We start from the raw sequence: 22,259 nt of genomic DNA on the forward strand, positions 1-22,259 counted from the left end.
TATTCTTCTTTGATACTATTCCAAAACTCACCAAGTGGTAGGTTCTTAGAGCTAGTTGCAATATAGACTCTAAAATCGTATCAATGAATTTTTCATGCTATGACATTAAAATCCACTGGCCTATCTTCCACTTTGAATGGTCCTTTTAGCTATGCATAATTTTGTAACACTATTCATTGGTCATGTGCAAAATATTGATTCGCTGAGTTATACAGGCCTTCTAAATATTGACACATTTCATTATATAACATCAAAAATCACATTCATTGACATCACTGCTCTCATCAGGAAAGTCTTTCTGTATTAAGAGGCTTTCCAACTCACAATGGCAGATACAAGTTTACAAAGTTCTTATTTTTTGCTTCAAAGGGTGACTTTTATCATTAACAACATATACTGTGAATTATTTCCTTCAGGTGATAGATACATTTAGATCATTTTTGAGAAAATGTCTGCCAAACAAACCATTCCGAATAGCCAGTGTCTCAGTCAAAGAAAAATGGTATTCATTTAAAAAAGCAGCTACTTCATAATTCAAATCACAGAAGTGCTTTATGTGTATTTCTTATTTTGCCACATGAAATACTAAAATTATCTGTATTCAATAATAAAATTAGTATTTTTTACTGTTTCTTTACTGACATTCTTAAGTGAAACTGGCCTTTTTTTTTTAACTGAGAGTACATGGTGGTGAAGAAAAAATTATTACTGACTTGATTCATGTTAAGTTGCCAACAGTTTTACCCCAATTGTGTCGTATCAGTGAAAATGTCAACATGATGAAAAGGACAAACGTTAGTATTACTATTATAAAAAGTTTTGACCGTACAAGCCCCCTAAGAGGGAGCCCTCAACAGTCCTCAGATCCCACTTTGAGAATGGCTGTCTTCAGAACTGACTGTCCTTGTCCTATACCACCACTCTCCTTTACAGAAGGTTATGGAATGAGAAGGAAAAATAAGAAATAGCTTTGAGGTCTCCTTAAAGGTTAGACTGTGCAAGACAACCATTTAAAATATTTTCCATCTGATCTAGAAAGTGTTGTTGATCACATTTATATGATCTTTATACCCAACTCCCGGCCCCCCAAAAAAACACAGTTGCCATCGAGTCATGGTGACCCCATGTGTGTCAGGGTAGAATTGTGCTCCATAGGGCTTTCAATGCTGATTTTTTTGATGCAGATCACCAGGCCTTGCTTCCAAAGTGTCTCAGGATGGACTTGAACTTTTAACATTTCTTAATCAGCTGAGTTCATTAAATGTTTTCACCACCCAGGGATTCCCGTGATCTTTATAGTGACAATGAAAACATGTTTGTTCATACAAGAGACTATTAACCCCACACAATTCCCAAAAGGGTGGAGGGTAACTCAGGCAAATCAACAGAACTTTCATTAAATGACTATAACAAATGGCTGGTATAATTTTTTTATTTAATAGTGAAGTGGTCTAGGTATTGTTTTTATGTAAACCATTACTGAAAATTTATTCAGATAAAATGATTATATTATTTCATAGTGAAGCGGTATAGGTATTATTTTCATATAAACCATTACTGAAAATTTATTAAGATAAAATGACCATTCTGGGGGGGCATTTATTTGCTCTAAGAGAAACATTTGTCCAAATTTTGACACTTTTCTATCAGTTCATAGAAAGCTAAAAGTATGTTAGGAAACAATTCAAAATCTACAGGCCAAAAATAATAATAATAATAATTCATAGACATGAGAGATGTTCCAATAATCTTGAAACAAAAATCTGATATACTTGCCTTTGTCAAAACCAAAATGGTCCTAAGTCCTAATCATATACAAAGAAAATTTCATAAAATAAGAAAGACCAAACAAAATAAGCCAATTTTGCCACTATCAAAAAGGCTGGATCAGTACAATGGGAGGAAAATGGCTTAAAGCTACAAAGTAGTTGCCCTTTCTGTTCTTTCCAAACACTGAACCTTTTTTGTGCTCCAGGAGGGCATGTGCCAGCCTAACGGGTGAGCCAAGCAGTAGAGACATGTTGGTGCGTTTACGAAGCAAATACCCAAGTAAGGCTTGGAGGTGTATGTATACGAAGTACAAGAAGGCACAATGGTTCAATTACAGGCTCAGAGCCTGTCAAAATTTTGCTTCTGCCATTACTGGTTATGGGACCTTGGCCAAATTACTTATGTTCCCTTTAGTTTCTTCTTCTGTTATGAGGATTAAATAATACGTGCAAAACAACTAGCACAGTGCTTGCATATACTAAGCACTAAATAAATAACGGCAACATCATTATTATAACTGAGCATGTTTTTATCCCTTTGTCCCTGCAGGTGGTGGGCATGCATGTGTAACATTAAAGATGGCATCTACAGAACAGCAACAGTGGAAAGTAATTGCTACAAGGCAACATAAAAAAATTAACTTATTAGTTTTACTTCTCCATACTACCTACTACACACACACACAAAGTACTAATACTCTGGGATCCAATTAGAAGTTTTAAAATTCAACCACAAACAAAAACTGACAGATTACGCACATACATCTCTTTCTAAAAAGGACAGTTTTATCGGTGAAGAATTTTTTTTTGCGTGCACATATGTTTTTTCAATTTTGTTAGCATATCTTAAAATTCTCCTAGCTAGACCAACGTCCACTATCAGACATTTAGAAGGGCTAAAGTGCACAGAAGTGGCTACCCACACATTCTCGTTAAGTTAAAGTAAAGCAGGATTTATTTCACTGGCCAATGAGGAAAATGGAGTGTGTTAATATGGACATGCTCATTACATAAAACTGCTTGATTATCCTTAAAACATTTCATTTGCCAGTAGTTGCTCCAAAGAATTTAGAGCTCTGAATTTTTGTTGTTTAATTTTCTCCCTTTTTAGATTGTCATGGAACTTTTGTATCACTAATTCCTAGTTCATCATCTATTAATTGTGGCACAACCATCAGTTTAGTAATAGAAATAAGGTGGGACTGAAACAGATAAGTAAAAACAGTCAATACTTCCTGGACAGTCATTTCATTCCTGAACACACTGTTAATTAAGCTTTACTATCATATCTTTTTTTTTTTTTTATCATATCAAGTTTTATTTAACATTAAATCTATTTTTTTCTATTAGTCTTTTTAGAGAAAATTACTCATAAGAAAATAGCCAGTGCATGTTTTATAATGACCAAATGTAATATTAATGTTTCCCAATCAAACATTAGAATAATAAATATTTTAATAAATGAATTACCTTTAGTGGGCCCTTTACATGGTCATCCTGAACTTCCACTGTTGAAGAATCATGCCTAAATGTTACCTAGAAATTACAAATTTAATCAGCCATCACACACACAAAAAAAAAATCAAAGCGATTAATTAGCTATAATACACATTTTTAATACAAATAATTGAAACTAACAGCTGCTTAGTTTATAAGATCCTAATCCCTCGACAGAGTAAGTGAAAATTACTTAGACAACTGCCCAGATTATATCTCACTTTTTAAAAATAAAAATAACCAATGACATCACATCTAAACTACTCCATGTTTCACATATCATACTTTATTCAATACTATCAGCTATTAGATTACTTGTGTAATTCCTTTCCCTAAAATACAAAGAGGAAAAGTCGGAGATCTTCGGCTATTTAGGTACTATATCATTTTATGAATGCCTGTATTATTAATAAGAAGCAGCAGCAAATATTTACTCAGAGCTATCTAAATATCCCTCAGTGGCACAAACAGTTAAGCACTCAGCTACTAACCTAAAGGTCTGTGGTTCAAATCCACCCAGAGGCCCTTGAAAGAAAGGCCTGGCAATCTACTTCAGAAAAGTCACAGTCACGGAAAACCCTATGGTGCAGAGTTCTACTCTCACAGACATCGTGTGGGACAAAAAAACTTGGTTTGGCCTTTGTTTCTGGTTTCCTGAAAATAACTCTTAGAATTTGCCAGCATTCAAGATGCCTCTATGTGCAAATATAGTGGGAGCCCCTAAGATCCCTCAAAAAAAAACAAAACAAAACCCACTGCCAAGGAGTTGACTGACTCATAGTGACCCTACAGGACACAGTAGAACTGCCCCTTAAGGTTTCCAAGGCTGTAAATCTTTATGGAAGCAGACAGCCACATCTTTCTCCCAAGTAGTGGCTGGTGGGTTGGAACCACCAACCTTTTGGTTAGCGGCAAGCACTTAACCAACTGTGCCACCAGGGCTCCTCTAAGACCCCTAGGTGTAGCAAAATGGTTAAGCCCCTGACTACTAACAGAAAAGGCGGTGGTTCGAATCTACCCAGAGGTGCCCCGGAAAACAGGCCTGCTTCCAAAGTCACAGCCTTGAAAACCTCTGGAGTACTACTACTCTGCATATGGGGTCACTATCAGTCAAAATTGGAAACCCTGGTGGTGTAGTAGTTAAGCACTACAGCTGCTAACCAAGAGGTCGGCAGTTTGATTCCACCAGGCGCTCCCTGGAAACCGTATGGGGCAGTTCCAGTCTGTCCTATAGGGTCAGAATCAACTCTACGGCAACGGGGTTTTTGTTTTTTGTTTTTTTTGAGTCAAAAATCAGTTGGAAGGCCAACTAACAGTAACAACAACAGGAATAACTTCAGGAAGGGAGGGGGTCATGATACAATCAATCACACATATTCACTGATTCCATCGATCATATACACGCAGTAAGTCCTTGATCATTGACTACGCCTAAGCTAAGAAAGGCCTATGATGAGGAAATTCCTTGGAATTGATGATGTATGTGGGAGGACCTCAAGTTTTGGGGACATGGAATCTCTGGGGATGTGAAGTTTCAAAGTCTGCTCAGAAACTTCCTCCAGACCTCACCTGTGCATCTCTTCAGGTATATCCTTTTTACGTTTTTAAAGATAGCCCTTTTCTAAGGGAGTTGTTGAGTCTCTGCCACAAACTATCGGATCTAAGGGTATAGTGGGGTCCCTGGTCAAAAGTGGAGGGAAGTCTTATGAATTCCCTAACTTGCAACTGGTTGGGAATGAGGAAGTCATGTGAACTCCCTAACTTACAACCGGTATGGAGTGGAGGAAATCATACAAACTCCCTAACATGCGACAGGTATGGGGTCAGGAAGTCAATGTGAACTCCCAAACTTGTGATTGGTCTGGTGTGGGGGGAGTCATGTGAACTCTACCTTGAGACAGGTCTGGAGTGGAGGAAATCATATGAGCTCCCTAACTTGCGACTGCTCTGGAGTGTACGTAGTCATATGAAGTCCCTAACTTCCAACAGGTATAGAGCAGGGGGGAAGTCATGCGAACTCCCTAACTTGTGACTTATCTAGAGGTGGGGGAAATCATGTGAACACCCTAAACTGCAACTGGTCTGGCGTGGGGGGAGTCACGTGAACTCCCTAAATTGCAACTGGTCTGGGGTGGGGGGAGTCATATGAACTTCCTAACTTGTAAGAGGTATGGAGTAGGAGAAAGTCATGAGAACTCTCAAACTTGCAACTGGTCTGGAGTTGGGAGAGTCATGTGAACTCTACCTTGAGACAGGTCTGCAGTAGAGGAAGCCATATGAACTATCTAACTTGCGAATGGTCTGGAATGTCGGAAGTCATATGAAATTCCTAATTTCCAACAGGTATGGAGTAGGTGGAAAACCTGCGATTTGTCTGGGGGGGGGGGTCATGTGAACACCCTAAATTGCAACTGATCTGGAGTGTACGAAGTCATATGAACTCCCTAACATGCAAAAGCTATGAAGCGGGGGGAGTCATGTGAGTACCCTAAATTGCAACTGGTCTGGAGTGAAGTGAGTCATGTGAACTGTGTAAACTGCGACTGGTCTGGTGTGTGGGAAGTCACATGAACTCCCTAACATGCAACAGGTATGGAGTGGGGGTGTCATGTGAACTCCCTAAATTGCAACTGGTCTGGAATGGGGGAACTCATGCTAACTGCCTAACTTATGACTGGTCTGGAGTAGGGGGAGTCATGTGAACTCCCTAACTAACTTGCAATGGGTCTGGAGTGGGGGTAGTCATGCAAACTATCTTGAGACAGGTCTGGGACAGGGGCAGTCACATGAATACCCTAAACCTGCAACAGGTATGACACAGAGGAAGTCATATGAACTCTTCAACCTGCAACTGGTCTGAAGTATGAGAGGTCATCTGAACTCCCTAACTTGTAACAGGTCTAGAGTGGGGGGGAGTCATGCGAATTTCCTAACTTGTGACTAGTCTGAAGTGGAGGGAGTTACGTGAACTCCTTAACTTGCGACTTTCATTTGCCAACACTTTGCGAGTGTCTTGTGTGCGGCTCAATCATACTAGACGGACTCGGCACCTACGTAGTTGTTGATGTCATGGGGTGTTATCCTCATCCTAGCAGTCTTATGGCTCCTTGGAATTGAACACATGAAATGCACATAGGGTTATCATGAGTTGGAGTCCACTCAAAAGCAACTGTTTTTTTTTTTAAATCTGAGTTATCAGGCCCAAGCATTAAACATTTAATCCTCATAATTCTGCTAAAAGTACAATTATTCCCATTTTACTGACAAGAAAACTGAGAACAAAAAATGCATATAACTGGTTTGCCAAGGTTACAAAACCAGTATGTGGTAGAGCTGAGACTCAAGCCTAGACAGTCTATACTGCCTCTCTCTGTATCAGTACAGCAATGTGAGAATGGGAAACTAGACAAGAAGAAAATTAAAATGCAGAGTTCAAATTTAAATATTTAATTAGCTGACAAAAAAGATGACAGCTTACAGCACACAGTACAGAAAAAGTTGTTTTCTCTGTACAAAGCTAAAGAGTTCTTACAGGAACTGAACACACTAGGACCGGTCTTATCAGATGTATGTGGTAATCAGTTCAGGTAACAGGCTCATAAGCCAGCTACAACAGAATATGCCCTGTACCCACAGGACCACAGGCATTTCTGTGTCACACAAAAACATTATCACACTTTATTTAAACTTAGACTGTTAAGCCACTTAACTCGTAACTCTAGAGTTTCCGTACTGAATATAGTGCTTAGCACATAGTGAATGCTCAATACATGAAAACTGGTGAAGAAATGTACAGTGAAACCTGTGACAGCCAGAACTCAACAGGACTGCCTTGTTTTTCCAGGTCTCACAAGGCTCTGTCTTTGACAGGGTACAGTCTTACCACTTTTCTATCGCTCACTATTAGTGGAAAATACTCGAGAGTTTTCCTTCCCTGACAAGTTTCCACCTTACACAGTTTCCGGCTTTCAGAGGTTTTACTTTATCAATAAATTTGTTTTAAAAAATTATTAACTTTGAATCATAAACAAATTACACCAGTAAAGAAATATACCATCAGACCTGTTGAGAAAATCATTAATTCTGATTATAAACAGATTTTTAAGAGTTGTCAAAAGAAATTAAAAATAAGTTTTAGATATCCATTATTTACAAGGCACAAGGCACTCGATGCTATCAGCAGAGGCAGTACAGAAGGGTACCAATGGTTTTGTTCCTTTCATTAGTGGCAAGAAATGGAAGGACTGCTACATGTCATTTTCCTGGTTGCTCATTACATAGGGATGCCCAGCTGATGGTGCATTTGAGGGCTAAAATCCAGCCTTTGCTCTGTGGGCCATGACACGGGTCCCAGAGTGATGCTGCCCCTGCACAAAGACAGCACCTTTTTCTGTTGTTAGTTAGGTAGCGTATAGCCGGTTCCAACTCATAGCAAACCTATGTACACCAGACCAAAACACTGCCAGGTCCTGCACCATTGCGTCAATCCATCTCGTTGAGGGTCTTCCTCTTTTTCGATGACCCTCTACCTGGTGGCGTAGTGGTTAAGTGCTACGGCTGCTAAACAAGAGGCTGGCAGTTCGAATCCGCCAGGCACTCCTTGGAAACTCTATGGTGCAGTTCTACTCTGTCCTATAGGGTCACTATGAGTCGGAATCGACTGGACGGCAGTGGGTACTATCAAGCATGATGTCCTTCTCCAGGGACTGAACCGTCCTGATAATATGTCCAAAGTACATCAGACAAAGTCTCACCATTCTTGCTTCTAAGGAGCATTCTGGCTGTGCTTCTTCTAAGACAGATTTTTTTCTAACTGGCACAAAAGTGCTAACTGCATGCCAAGCTCAGCCAACGAGGTCCTCCACCAGAATGGAGGGCTTTCATCTAATTCACACAAATGTGTTACATGTGCTAGCAGTAGCTTGTCAGAAGAAGTGTGAAAACTGACAAAAAACCTTTCTCTTCATCTCTAGGATAGGAGTGGCAAAAAACCTGAGTGCTCCGGCAACACCAGCGTGTGAAACGAGAACAGGAAATGCCACTATAAGAGCAGTGTAAGAGCACTTGCATTATCAAATTACGATGAAACTCACAGGCACTAAGCATGTAGAAACTGACGGGGGTTGGGGCCAAGACTAACATTTTATGGGCTTACAGTCAATTTAAAGGCCTTTTCACAATGGTTCTAACCCAGGAGTACAAATTAGAATCACCCAAGAAGCTTTTTCCAACACACCCATGCTTAAGGGAGGAACTCAGGCATATAAGCATGGAATAAGCTCCAGAAAAGTCTCTGATACTTTCCACTGGAAGTGTAATAGCTTTACAGTCTATTTAATTGGTAACATTCAAACTAATGTTTTAAAGGCTATTGCCTAATTTAGATTGTAAATCCTAGAAATCAATTCTGCCACTAATCTGCTATAATACTTTGGAGAAATTATTAAACCTCTATAAACCTCCTTTTTCTCATAGTAACATTAAGGAACTAACCTAGATGATTTCTAAGATCCTTTCCCAGCTCTAACAATACAAAAAGGCTAACAATATAAACAACATCAAGTCTATAAGAAAATGGCATTTAAAATACCAACAGTGATAATCTAATTTCATTGCAATTGGAATATTTTAAAATCAATAATTCTTTATTTTTCAGGTATGTTTTGACAACCATTACTCCTAGAAATTCATCTTGCAGAAAAACAATTCTTAGATACATTCGCCAAGTAAGAGTTTAAATATTGAATACTGTACATATGATTTGTAACGTCTACAAATACTGTACCTTGACTTTGACAAGTCTTTTTGCTGTCTTGATCTTGGCTTCACAGAAGGCTCCTCTGTATTTAGCACTCACATCAGTGCCCACTGTCAAATAGGGAGGCTCATCAAGGGCCTAAAATGCAAAGAAATACAATTAGATTTAAATTCTCCAATTCCTTCCCAAAATCAGACTTCAGAACAGCAGATCTAATCCTGGTATAGCTATAAAACATATAATAGTTTAAACATATTTGTTAACAAGGACAATCTATAAAACACCACAAATTTTAAGAGTAGAATGTTCATCATAAAGCCTATTTAATGTGCTAAATATAAATCATAAAAAATACAAAGGCATCTTTTTTCTATTAAATATCTGCGGTCCATGTTATGAATTAACCCTATCAGAAATACAGTTTTTCACCCACTCCTCTTCATCTACCTACTTATTCACTCAAATATTTACTATATGATCATTCAAACAGAAGAGTCTATTTGCCAGAAGGCAGAACCTTAGAGCTCAAAGTCTGAGAAACATCTCTCAAATATTTAGCTATTATCTTGGCAGCCACCCAAATTCGGAAAAGCTGTTCTATCTGTATCTGGACAATTCTAAGGTAGAATAGCATAAAAGGAAAAAAAAAAATAACCTGTACACGAACAACTGATGAAAAACTATATGAAGAAATCCAATCTGGGAAGTCTCAAATAAAAATTAGCCAAAGCGTCTCAAATGTTTTGGCATGTGTTTGCTGTTTATCTACTCTTCTACGAGGTCTCCTGACTCATGATTTAGAGTTTAACTGTCCTAATCTAGCTGCTCTGACTTTTTGTAATCAGACACATTTCTGCATCTGATCTATAGTCCTAAATCATTCTTCTGATTATACTGATCAATTGTATAGCCAAATGAAGATGAGGTAAGCAGCTTTTTCCCAAGTGTTTTCAAGAAATACTAATATCCCAAGATATTCCATCAAGAAGGAAAACATTGAGGAAGTTTGGGGAAATCAGCTTATTGAATGTACCCACACTCTGTTTCATCTTCGGAGATTCACAAAAATGTGTTAAAGGATTTGACAAGCCCTACAACAGAAAAAAGGAAAACAAAAGTCTAAATATTAACTTGGTATTTCCCAATCCATTTGTCCAAAGAACCCTTTTTATTCTATTAATATTCTGCAGAAATTCCACAGAACATACATTGGCAAATGCTGTTAAGTAGCACTGACTACTGAAAATGTTTATTTCATCTGTTCTTAAAATAAACCTACAGCTAACAGTTTTGGCTAATACACGAACTGATCTTTTAGAAGACATTCTAGTGCTACTACAAAAAGTGCCACAATTTTATCAAATATCAAACAACTTTAATAACTTTTTTTAAGGGGGGGTTATCAAATAAACCAAGAAAAATCAAGCAGATGCACAAATGGCCATTTGCCTCACATTCTATTTATTTCATTAAAAGTCTTTTTTTTTTTTTAATCAAATACATAATTTTGAAAATCTCCTTAGGAAAAAAAGCCTACATTTCAATTCATTTATGCTATAACAGCAGAATACCCTGAGAGAAGGATAATCATTTCTGTGTTACTTTTTTTTTTAATTTATATTATTAATTAACTATAGCTTAATAGCTTTACACTACTTTCACAGCAAAAGTTAATAAATGCTTTTTTACTTTACTTATTTGTCTTTGCCCTTATTTAATGTTATTCTCCTTCTCCAAAACTTTAATTCAACTATAGAAGGCTAGTGACTTTATTTTAGCAAGAATATCAAAAGACACTTATAACACTTGACTGGAAAGTGTAAGGAAATTTCAAAAAGATATTAATTCATTTTGTCGTCAACTCGTATCGGGTATTACTGCTAGAAAAGCCCAAATGGTAGGACAGTTTTCATATCATAGGCTCATTACTTTCACAACCTGTAACCTCCCCCCCCGCCATTAACAAATCCTTCTTTATTAGCCTGTAAAATTTTATTTACAGAAATAAATAGCATAAGGTAAATGAAGCTTGATGTGGCACCAGAAATGATGAGACAAAGAAGAAAACAAGAAATCAATTCCAAGTTGCTCATTTGTGCCTACTTAGGAACTAATATTTATGAGATGGTAATAAGCTTTTTTAATTTTTTTATTATGGAGAATTTTAAACAAAAAAGAATAGAATAATAATATATTTAGACTACTAGTACACAGAAAGCCATTTATGTACACTTTTATTACTATTCACACTTAATACTAGCAAAATATCTACAGTTTGTTGTAGATATGACAAAAAAACCAAAAACCCACTGCCGTCGAGTTGATTCCAACTCATAGCGACCCTATAGGACAGAGTAGAACTGCCCCATAGAGTTTCCAAGGAGCACCTGGTGGATTCAAACTGCCAACCTTCTGGTTAGCAGCCGTCGCACTTAACCACCACACCACCAGGGCGTCCGTAGATATAAATAGGGCAGATTTATTAGACTTTAATTTGAGATAGGGGATTCCTCCCCACCCATAATAAAAACTAGGCCTATCCACTTAAGCTATCCTCACCACATGAAAATCCATGTCGATAGAAAAGTATTAATTACCTCAAATGTTGTGGGGTGAAAGTTATTATTTTGAAGGATAATATTTTTCCTCATTCAAGCTCTAACACATAAAGAGGAACTAACATGTAAAAGAAATGTCTTAGAAAAATGCTGGCAACAGAAAGAGTCTAATAAAAAGTTGCTATAATTGAAATACATTTTTAAAGCAGTGCCAATTTGTTAGAGCACAGGAAAAACAATGATCAATGTTCTGGTCTTTCTTTTGCATCCCCTTAACTATGCAAATTTACTCATTAGCTATCCCAATTTATCTCATAAATTAGATAACACAGTATTTTGAATTCCATATACATTTGTTTAAGAAGCCTATATCAAAGCATCAAGGTCACAAAGATGGTCAGACTAGGACACTGCGAGATACATATAATGATCTGGCAGCAAAACTGTGCAACTATTTCTAAATGCTGACCAAAATATAAACCAGAATTTCTACAGAAACACAAATAAAATCCATAATGTACATGGTCAGATTTGTACATGTAATTTTAGAAGAGCATATGTTATCACTCTTAATCATCTGCATAATTAGGCAACAGAGCACACTAATTATGCACAGACTTTTCAAGGCAGAAAGACAAACATCTAATACCAGCTCTATCTTTATACTAACTAGATAAATATTTCCAAGCTATTTAACCTCTCTAACTTCAGTTTCCACGTCAGGTAAATAGGGCCAATATTAGAAAAACACTTAGTTTGATTCCTGGAGTATTTATGAAACACTCAATGTGCGCAAACGAGTCATTCCAGATAATATAAAAATTCAGCAAAGTTGCAGAATACAAAATTAACACACTAAACTCTACCATATACATTAGCAAGGAACAATCTGAAATGAAATTTAAAAAATAGTAATTCCATTCACAATAACATAAAAAGAATAAAATACTGAGAAATAATTTAACTCAAAACTACAAAATGGCAGGGTAGGGAACTCCAAACTCCCATTCCTTCACAGGAAACATCAGTTAAAAAAAAGGAAAACTGATAAAACTGTCAGAAGCAACTTTGTCAGAACTTTGGAAACAGTAAAAAGATTTACAGCAACTAAGCAACAATCAATCAAGAAAATAGCAATTTAAAAATGGTTGGTCTTCCAAAAAACTGAAGAGGAAGGGAACACTTTCTAACTCGTTCTATAAGGCCAGCAGTACCCTGATCAACATGATAAAGAACACTTATGAAAAACTTACAGCTAACATCATATTCAATGATTAAAGACTGAAAGCTTTCCCACTAATATGAGAAACAAGTCGAGGATATCTGCTATTCAACATTGTACTGCCAGTTCTAGCCAGAGCAATCAGGCAAGAAAAAGAAATAAATGACATCCAAATGGGAAAGGAAGAAGTAAAACTATCATTATTATGATATACAAAAATCCAAGAAAGCTATTTCACAAATAGCTTTTTCACAAGAAAGCTATTTCAGCAAAGTGGCAGGGTATAAGATTGTCACCCAAAAATCATTTATGTTTCACCTTGAGATTGGTTTTCTAGGTCTGAAGGCTTAGGACCTTCGTCTCATGGGACAACTGAGTCGAGTGGCATAATATAGATCACAAAGTTCATGCTCTGCATCCTGGTAAAGTGAGTAGCACCTAGGGTCTTAAATGCTTGTGAGTGGCCATCTAAAATACAGCTTACTGGTCTCTACCATCAGGAGCAAAAGAGTAAGAAAGAAACCAAAGTCTCAGAGAAGAAAGAATCTACAAGGTTAACATCCTACATGAACCACAGCTTTATCTTCAACCCTGAGACCAGAAGAACTAGATGGTGCCTAGCTACTACTACTGACCAACCATTCTGACCAGGGTCACAATAGATGGTCCCAGGTAGAACAGACAAAGAATGTAAAACAAAACTCAAATTCTTTTTTAAAAAAAGCCAGACTAACTGGACCAGTTGAGACCAAAGGACTCTGAAAGTATTACCCTGAGATACTCTTTAAATCTTGAAACAAAACTATCCCCCAAGATGACCTTTTAGCGAAACAATGAAGTGGCAAACAAAATAAAGGATATTACCCATAAGTACAGTGCTCTACTAAAAATCCATCTATATGACACCAAAAGGTCAACATTTCCTCTAAAGCAAAGATGAGAAGATAAGGGGGCAGGGACATTAGTATACTACAAATGGAAGAATAAGAATACAATTAAAGAGAATGCTGACACATTGAAAAATGTAACTAATGTCACTGAAAAAGTTGTATAAAAATTGTCAAATGAGAAAATAATTTACTGTGTAAACTTTCAGCAAAAACACAATACTTTAAAAAATCAGTTGTGCTTCTATACACCAACAAAGAACAATCTGAAAAGGAAATTAAGGAAACAATTCCACTCAAAACAGCATCTAGAAGAATAAAATACTCAGAATAAATTTCACCAAGGAGATAGAAGACATGTACACTGAAAACTTTAAAACACAGCTTCAAGAAATTAAAGGAGACCAAAATTAATGGAAAGACATTCCATGTCGTGGACTAGAAGATTTATTGATGTTAACATGTAGTACTCCCAAAGCAATCCATAGATTCAATGCAATCTCTATTAGAATTTCAATAGCCTTTTTGTAGAAATGGAAATGTCAATCTCAAATTCCAAATGACCTTGAAAAGCCAAAACAATTTTAAAAAAGAACAATGTTGGAGGGAACACACTTTCCAATTCAAAACTTATTACAAAGCAACAGGAATTTAAACAGTGTGATATTGGAATAAGGTAGACATATAAACCAATAGGGTAGAGTTGGGTGCTCAGAAATAAGCTCATAAACTTATGGCCAATTGATTTTTGACAAGAGTGTCAAGTTCTTTCGATGGTGAAACAATAGTTTCTTTCATCAACAGTACTGGGAAACATGGATTTCCATATGCAGTAGATGATGTCAGACCTCCTACCACACAACCTGTATGAAAATCAACTCAAAATGGATCAATGATCTAAATATAGGAACTAAAACCATCAAACTCTTAGAAGCATAGAAGTAAATCTTTAGGACTTTATATGTGGCAATGGATTCTTAGATATGACACCAAAAACATGAGCAAAAAAAGATAAACTGGATTCCCTAAAAACTAATAACTTTTGTGAATCAAAAGACATTACCAAATAAAGTGAAAAGAAAACCTACCCAAAGTGAGAAAACACCTGCAAATCATTTATCTGATACGGGTTTAATATCCAGGATATATAAAGAACTTCTACAACCTAACAAAAAGACAAACAACAATTAAAAATTGGACAAAGTACTTGAATATAAACAAAGGCCAAAAAGCACATAAAAAGGTGCTCAACCTCATTACTCATTAGGGACATGTGAATCAAGACCACCATGAGATATCATTTAACACCCACTAGGATTGCTGTTTTCAAAAAAAAAGGAAAATAACAAATGTTGGTGAGGATGTAGAGAAATCAAAATCCTCAAGCACTGCTGGTGAGAATGCAAAGTGGCTCAGCCACTGTGGAAAACACTTTTGCAATTCCTCAAAAACTTAAATATAGGTGCAAATCAAAACTACAATGAGATACCATTTCGCCCCAACATTACTGGCATGAATCAATAAAACAGAAAATAACAAATGTTGGCGAGACCGTGGGGAAGATTAGAACTTTTACACATTGCTGGTGGGAACGCAAAATGGTACAACAATATGGTGCTTCCTTAAAAAAAACGAAATAGAAATACCAAATGATACAGCAATCCCACTCCTAGGAATATATCCTAAAGAGAAATAACAGCCATCACACGAACAGACATATGCACGCTCATGCTCACTGCAACATTATTCACCAATAGCAAAAAGATAGAAACAACCTAAGTGCCCATCAAGAGATGAATGACTAAACTATGGTACATACAATGGAATACTACAGGACAGTAAAGAACAAGGATGAATCTGGTTAACATCTCGCAACACGGATGAATCTGGGGGGCATTATGCTGACTGAAATAAGCCAATCACAAAAGGACAAATACTGTATGAGACCACTATTATAAATCTCATGAAAAGTTTTACACACAGAAAGAAACAATCCTTGATGGTTATTAGTGAGGGGAGGAATGGGAAGGAAAAACACTAACTACAGAATAGATAAGTGGTAACTCTGATGAAGGGTAAGACAGTACACAATACTGTGGAAGTCAGCACAGCTCAACCAAGGCAAGGTCATGGAAGCTTCATAGACACATCCAGACTCCCTGAGGGACCAAATTACTGGGCTGAGTGCTGGTCTCAGGGGATATCTAGTTCAACTGGCATAACATAGTTTATAAAGAAAATGTTCTACATTCTACTTTGGTGAGTAGCATCCGGGATCTTAAAAAATTGTGAGTAGCCATCTAAGGTACTCTACTGGTTCCAACCCATATGAAGCAAGGGAGAATGAAGAAAATCAAAGATGTAAGGGAAAGGTTAGTTCAAATGACTAATGGACCACAACTACCATAGCCTCTACCAACTGAGGCTACCACAAGTAGATCGTGTCTGGCTACACCATCAACTGCTCTGACAGGGATCACGATAGACGGTTCCAGATAGAGCTGGAGAAAAATATAGAACAAAATTCTGACACAAAAAAGCCAAGATTTACTGCTCTGACAGAGACTGGAGAAACCCTGAGAGTATGGCCCCTAGACACCCTTTTAACTCAGTACTCAAGTCACTCCTGAGGTTCACCCTTCAGCCAAAGATTAGACAGGCCTATAAAACAATAACACACGTAGTTCAACCATGTATATAAGACTCCAGGCACACCAGCCCAGGGGCAAGGACAAGAAGGCAGGAGGGGACAGGAAAACTGGTCAAGTTGAACTAGGGAACCCAGGTTAAGAAGGGGAGAGTGCTGACCCATCACAGGGTTGGCAACCAATGTCACAAAACAATATGTGTACTAATTGTTTAATAAGAAACTAATTTGCTCTGTAAAATTTCACCTAAAGCACACACACACACAAAAATTAAATAGAATTACCATATGGCCCAGCAATTCTACTCCTAGAGAACTGAAAGTAGGTACTCAGATACCTGTACACCAATGTTCACTGTAGGATTATTCACAATGGCCAAAAGGTAGAAACATTGGAAATGTTCATCAACAGATGAATGGATAAACAAAATATGTTATATACATACAACAAAAAACCCTGGTGGCGCAGTAGTTAAAGAGTTCGGCTGCTAACTGAAAGGTCAGCCGTTCGAATCCGTCAGGCGCTCCTTGAAAGCCCTATGGGGCCATGAGTTTTACACATACAGTAGAACATTATTCAGCCATAAAGAGAAATTAAGTTCTCACACATGCTATGATATGAATGAACCTTGATTAAAATAGTATGCTAAGTGAAATAAGCCATACACAAAAGAACAAGTATTGCGTGGTCCCACTTACATAAAAATCTAGAATAGGTGAATTTATAGAGAAAACCTTTTGATTAATACCCAGAGCTTAGCAGACTGTGCCACACAGAGACTCCTTCCCAACATATAAAAACCAAAACCAAATCCATTGCCATCAAGTCGATTCCAACTCACAGCAACCCTACAGGACAGAGTAGAACTGCTCCACAGAGTTTCCAAGGAGCGCCTGGTGGATTCACACTGCTTACCTTTTGGTTAGAAGCCGTAGCACTTAACCACTATGTCACCAAGGTTTTCACCCCATCACACAGTAGCCAAAAAATAGTATTACTACTACTTAATAATATAGAGGGGAGTTCTGTATTAAAAAATGTTTTGTAAGTTAAATAGAGAAAATGCCAGTATAATTATATGGGGGTGGAGGGAGGCCTTCCTTAAAATATCATCTTCATGGAGCCCTGGCGGTATAGTGGTTAAAAGCCTGGATGTTAACCAAAAGGTTGGCAGTTTGAATCCACCAGCCACCCCTTGGAAACCCTACGGGACAGTTCCACGCTGTCCAAAGGGTTGCTATGAGTTGCAATCGACATGACGTCAATGGGTTTTTCTTTTGGTTTTTGTTTGTTTGTTCGGTTCAATTCAGATATGAAGCTATCATGCTGAATTCTAGTAGCAAGAAAAATCAAGTCTTTGTGCTGATACTCTATAATGAAGTGTATCACGACTGTTTAGTGTATCAGAAAGACAACTAAGACTATATATCTAAGCTGAAACTACTGTACTTTGGTCCAATATAGAGATAAACAAAGAATTATGTTGTGAGGTAAACTAAGACTCCTTTGAACACCAATCCTGATAGATATATATGTACACAGGCAGAAACAAAACCTTTTACCTTCTCTTCTTGTTCTGCTTCTCTGATTTTGGTCAATAATATAGGCTATCTCAGAGGCTAAAATAAAATCTGTTTTTATGTAGCAATTCCATGCCAAAAAGGAAATTAAACTACTAATTACCATCCCTTTGTTTAACAAATAGAAAAGCTCTCTAGTTGTCAAGGAAACAGCTACCTCACAGCTACCCAGCATTGCTTAAATATTTATTTTTGTAGTCAACCTACCAAATGCTCTAACTGGCACCTAAAAATCATTAAATTCCATGAGAACACTAAAAAAGCATAAATGATTTTTAAATTAGCTACTGGTGAATAACAATCCTTCAAGTTCCAAAAAGTCAGGGAAATGTTTAAGTACCCAAATGAATCAACAGTAATCTCTAATGTACCTTTGGCTTTGAGGATACCAAACATATAAAAGAGAGTTTAATAAGACAATCAACGAATCAATTCTCCAAATAGCAAGGTAATGTTGACACTCCCTAGGAAACACTGGGATATCCAAGATCTGTATTTTAAAAAACCAAAACATGCTAGATGACATTTTATTGAGGGAGCATCATAAAAAGAGGTAGGCATTCAAACTGCTTACCCAAGGTAGTGCCAATGCAGCCAGGAAAATAAAAAAATAAGAGTATTAAATTTGAGATTCTGGGAAGATGGAAGCACAAAGAGAACATCATTCTGGCTCTCTCCCACAAATAAAATTAGGAAAAGGTGCTCAGCCTTGAGGGACTCTGAATTGGGGAGCAGAGGACAGCAGCAGCAGTGTGCAGAAAGGCAAGAATCAACGAAATTATGAGTCGCATATGACAGGAAAATTGCTTCTCCTACCCAACCCTGCCTCTCCTCCCAGCAATTCTGTCCAATATCTGCTGTGACCTGGGGAAAGACCCCAGCAAAAGAGCCTGCTTCCCTAAACACCACACCCCCTGCCTGTATGAAGCAGTAAGACCCCAAGCTTCTGATCTAAAATCAACAAGGCGGACCTCTCCAGGGGTCCATCTGGAGTGCACCAGCACCTCCCCCACCTGGATACTGTCACCTGCAAGTCCACTGTGAACTGCTACAGAAAGCCCCTGCAGTGGAGTCTGCTCCCATAGTCAACACTCTGCCTGCCTCTCTGCACACTCCATAGCTCAGGCCTCTGCTACCAACAGGACAGACCTCTCTGAAGGTCAGTTCGGGTCTGTCTGCCTCCACCTCCGGTCAGCAATGAGGACTGCTGACTAAAACTGCTATGTGCTAGGAAGCAGGCATCTTGACTAGACACTACACTCATGGCAGGAAGAGAGTAAAAGAGATTTTATTTTAGCCCCTGAGATGCTCCATACTATTGACCAACTTCAGAGAAGCAGAGCAAGAAGGGAAGGTAAGAGGCTTTTTCTGGTTCTGTACGTGTATATCTATCAATACTGCTGTTCAAAGAAGTCCTGGTTAACTTGATGACATAATTCTTTGTTTTTTCTATATCAACAGGGGAAGGGGGCTGCAGACAGCAACAAAGCAGGCCTCCCTGGGGGTCTGTTTGGAGTGACATTCCCTCCACCGCCTGGTTACAGGTGGCTGCAAGGCTGCAGCAAATAGCTAGAGAAGTCTCCCTCCAGTGGAGTCTACACTGATGGCACTCTACCTGCCTCCCTATGCACCCCATAACTCAGGCCTCCGAAACCAACAGGACAGGCCTCTTTGGCTGTCACTTTGAGACAGTCTGCACCCACATCTGGTCAGCGCTGAGAACTGCTGACTGAGCCTGCTGTGTGCTAGGAAGCAGGTGCCTTGTGTGGAAGCTGTATTCACAGCCAACAATTGGCTGGGGAGGCTCTGAGAGAAACATGACAAACCTCACTGAGGGTCTATTCAGAGCATGACACTCCCGCCCCGACCTGGTAACTGCTGGTTGCCAGGCTGCATCCAATTGCTATAGAAGGTTTCCTCCAGTGGAACCTGCCCCCACACTCAGCATTCTATTCGCCTCCCTACAAACCCATAGCTCAGCCCATTAAAACCAACAGGACAGACCTCCCTGAGGGTCAGATCAGGCCTGTCCGCTCCCGCTGCTGACAGAGGCTGCTCAGATGTCCTGAAAAGGTGCTACACCCACAGCCAACATACTATGGGGTAGAGGAGGGGACTCTGATAGCTACAAGGTAGAACTCCCTAGAGGTCCATTTGGAGCATGACAGCCCCTCCTCCACCTGGTATCTGTCAGCTGCTGGACTGATACAAATTCCTACAGAAGGTCCCCTACAGTAGGTAGGATACCTAAGTGGATACTACTCCCCCAACCACTACATGGATACTGGGGCTGTGAAACCAACAAGACAGGTCTCTCCAAGGGCCTTCTGGGGAGTCAGCCCCTTCTCCTAAATGGAGGAAAGTCCACGCTTTCCCTGATTGTCAGTTTAGATATAAGCAGCCCCTACAAAGCAAGAAAGCAAGCCTGGGGCAAAACCAGTGGGCAACATCCACCCAAAAGGGGGCTTGCTGAATGTGGGTTTTCTGACTGAAATGGTGGTTGCAGAAACAGAGAAGGGAGTAATAATCAGAAAGAGAGGACTGCACCCCCTGGTGGACCAAATGACCACAGCATGATCTTGTGTGGGAGACAATGAAAGTTGAAAACTGAGATCTGGAGCTTTCGAATCCTAATTAAACCAGGTAAGGAAAAGGAGTTATCACAAACGGAGAGGAAATGGGGAGCAAAGGCTGAAGGCTCTGTCTACCTGAGAGTTTTTCTGACAAAAGTAATATGGGCAAAAACACCAAATACTGGAAAGAACTGAGACAGTTAACACCCTCGAAAATTCTAATGCCTCAACAAAAAAATCACAAGACACAGCAACAAAGGAAAAACAGTGCCCCGTCCAGATGAACACGACAAAGTAAAAGCACAAACACAGAAGACCGAATAATGAAAAGAATGGGATAATATAACACAACAATGTTAAACACAAGTAATTCGGGGAAAGCACAGACAAGGATCTGAAAGAAATAAGGAAAATAATATTTGAACAAAATGAGGATCTAAATTAAAAAAAAAAAATGCAGCTGAAAGGGACAATAACTGAAATGAGAAACACAATGGAAAGATTTAACAACAGATTTAATCAGGCAGAAGAAAGAATCATCAAATTAAGAGAATAAGACAGTCAAAATTACAGAGGCTGAAGAGAAACAAGAACAGAGGATATCAAAAGGCTGAGCAGAGATTAAGAGATCTAATATATGCATCATGGGAATTCCAGAAGCTGATGAGAGAGAGAAACGAACAGAAAGATTATCTGAAGAAATAATGACAGAAAATTTTCCCCATAACACAAAGGATATGAATCTACAAATGCAAGAAGCACAAAAAGCTCCAATCAGGATAAACCCAAACAGATCTACATTGAAACACATCATAGTCAGGATCTATAAAAAAGTTAAGGATAAAGAAAGAATCCTAAAGGAAGTGAGAGAAGCAAACAGTCACAAAGATTCCACAATAAAATAAGTGTCAATGTCCCCTCAGAAACAAAGGCAAGAAGGAAACTGAATGATGTATTTAAGGTGCTGAAAGAAAACAAAAACTGTCAACTGAAAATACCATACCCAGCAAAACCATCCTTCAAGAGTGAAGCTGAAATTAAAACATTTCCAGACAAAGAGAATCTGAGAGAGATCATGTCCACGAGACCAGCCCTATAGAAAATACTAAGGGAGTTCTGGAGATGGAATGGGAAGAACAAGAGAAAGTAACTAAAGTCCATACATAAATAAAAAGATCCCTAATACAGGGAATTGCAGGCAGACAAGTATAAGGGCTACTGATAAGGTACTCACGCTTGATAATTCTAATTGTTTTGCCCTTCATGTTTTTTAATAACAAATGTATAAAAATCAAAGATAAAATTATTTTACAGGACACATGACACATATAGATATAATCAGTGATAGCAATAAGAAAATGGGGAGGTATAGCTATAGAGTTTCTTGTATGTTACTAAAGTTACATTGGTATCACCCTGCCATAGGATATTATAAGTATGTGCTATAAAATGAAATATTCATGTAACTACTAGAAAAATATCTAAAAAACATACACAAAAGGAAAGGAGAAGGGAAACAAAATGGATCACTACAATGAACCAACAAACACGAAAGCAAGCAGTAGTAAAGGAAAAAGATAAAGAAGGTTCAAGGCACACAAAAAACAAAATGGCAGAAGTAATTTCTTATTGGTAATTACAACGAATGGAAATGGACTAAATGCTTCAAGCAAAATGCAGAGTGGCAGAAAGGATTAAAAAAACAAAAAGTCCAACTATACACTCTTTACAAGACACACACTGTAGACCCAAGTACATAAATAGGTT

General features: G+C 38.2%; 1 protein-coding gene across 7 annotated transcripts in view; it reads right to left on the reverse strand.

The window, feature by feature from the left end:
* ARID4B (AT-rich interaction domain 4B) overlaps positions 1-22,259 on the reverse strand; it is a 192,024-nt gene that overhangs the window by 81,542 nt on the left and 88,223 nt on the right. For 3 of the 7 annotated variants that reach the window (XM_064276689.1, XM_064276688.1, XM_064276687.1), the window contains exons 3-4: positions 9,052-9,162; positions 3,240-3,305 (exon numbers count right to left, since the gene is read on the reverse strand). In XM_064276689.1, the coding sequence (XP_064132759.1) occupies positions 3,240-3,305; positions 9,052-9,162 (177 nt within the window). Of the gene's footprint in view, positions 1-3,239; positions 3,306-9,051; positions 9,163-10,061; positions 20,875-22,259 lie in introns of those variants that run through there. The other 4 variants (XR_002786002.2, XM_023549294.2, XM_023549293.2 and 1 more) reach the window with 4 other exon arrangements.

Source organism: Loxodonta africana, chromosome 25 (assembly GCF_030014295.1).
Source record: "Loxodonta africana isolate mLoxAfr1 chromosome 25, mLoxAfr1.hap2, whole genome shotgun sequence".
In the NCBI taxonomy this organism is placed as follows: Eukaryota; Metazoa; Chordata; class Mammalia; order Proboscidea; family Elephantidae; genus Loxodonta; species Loxodonta africana.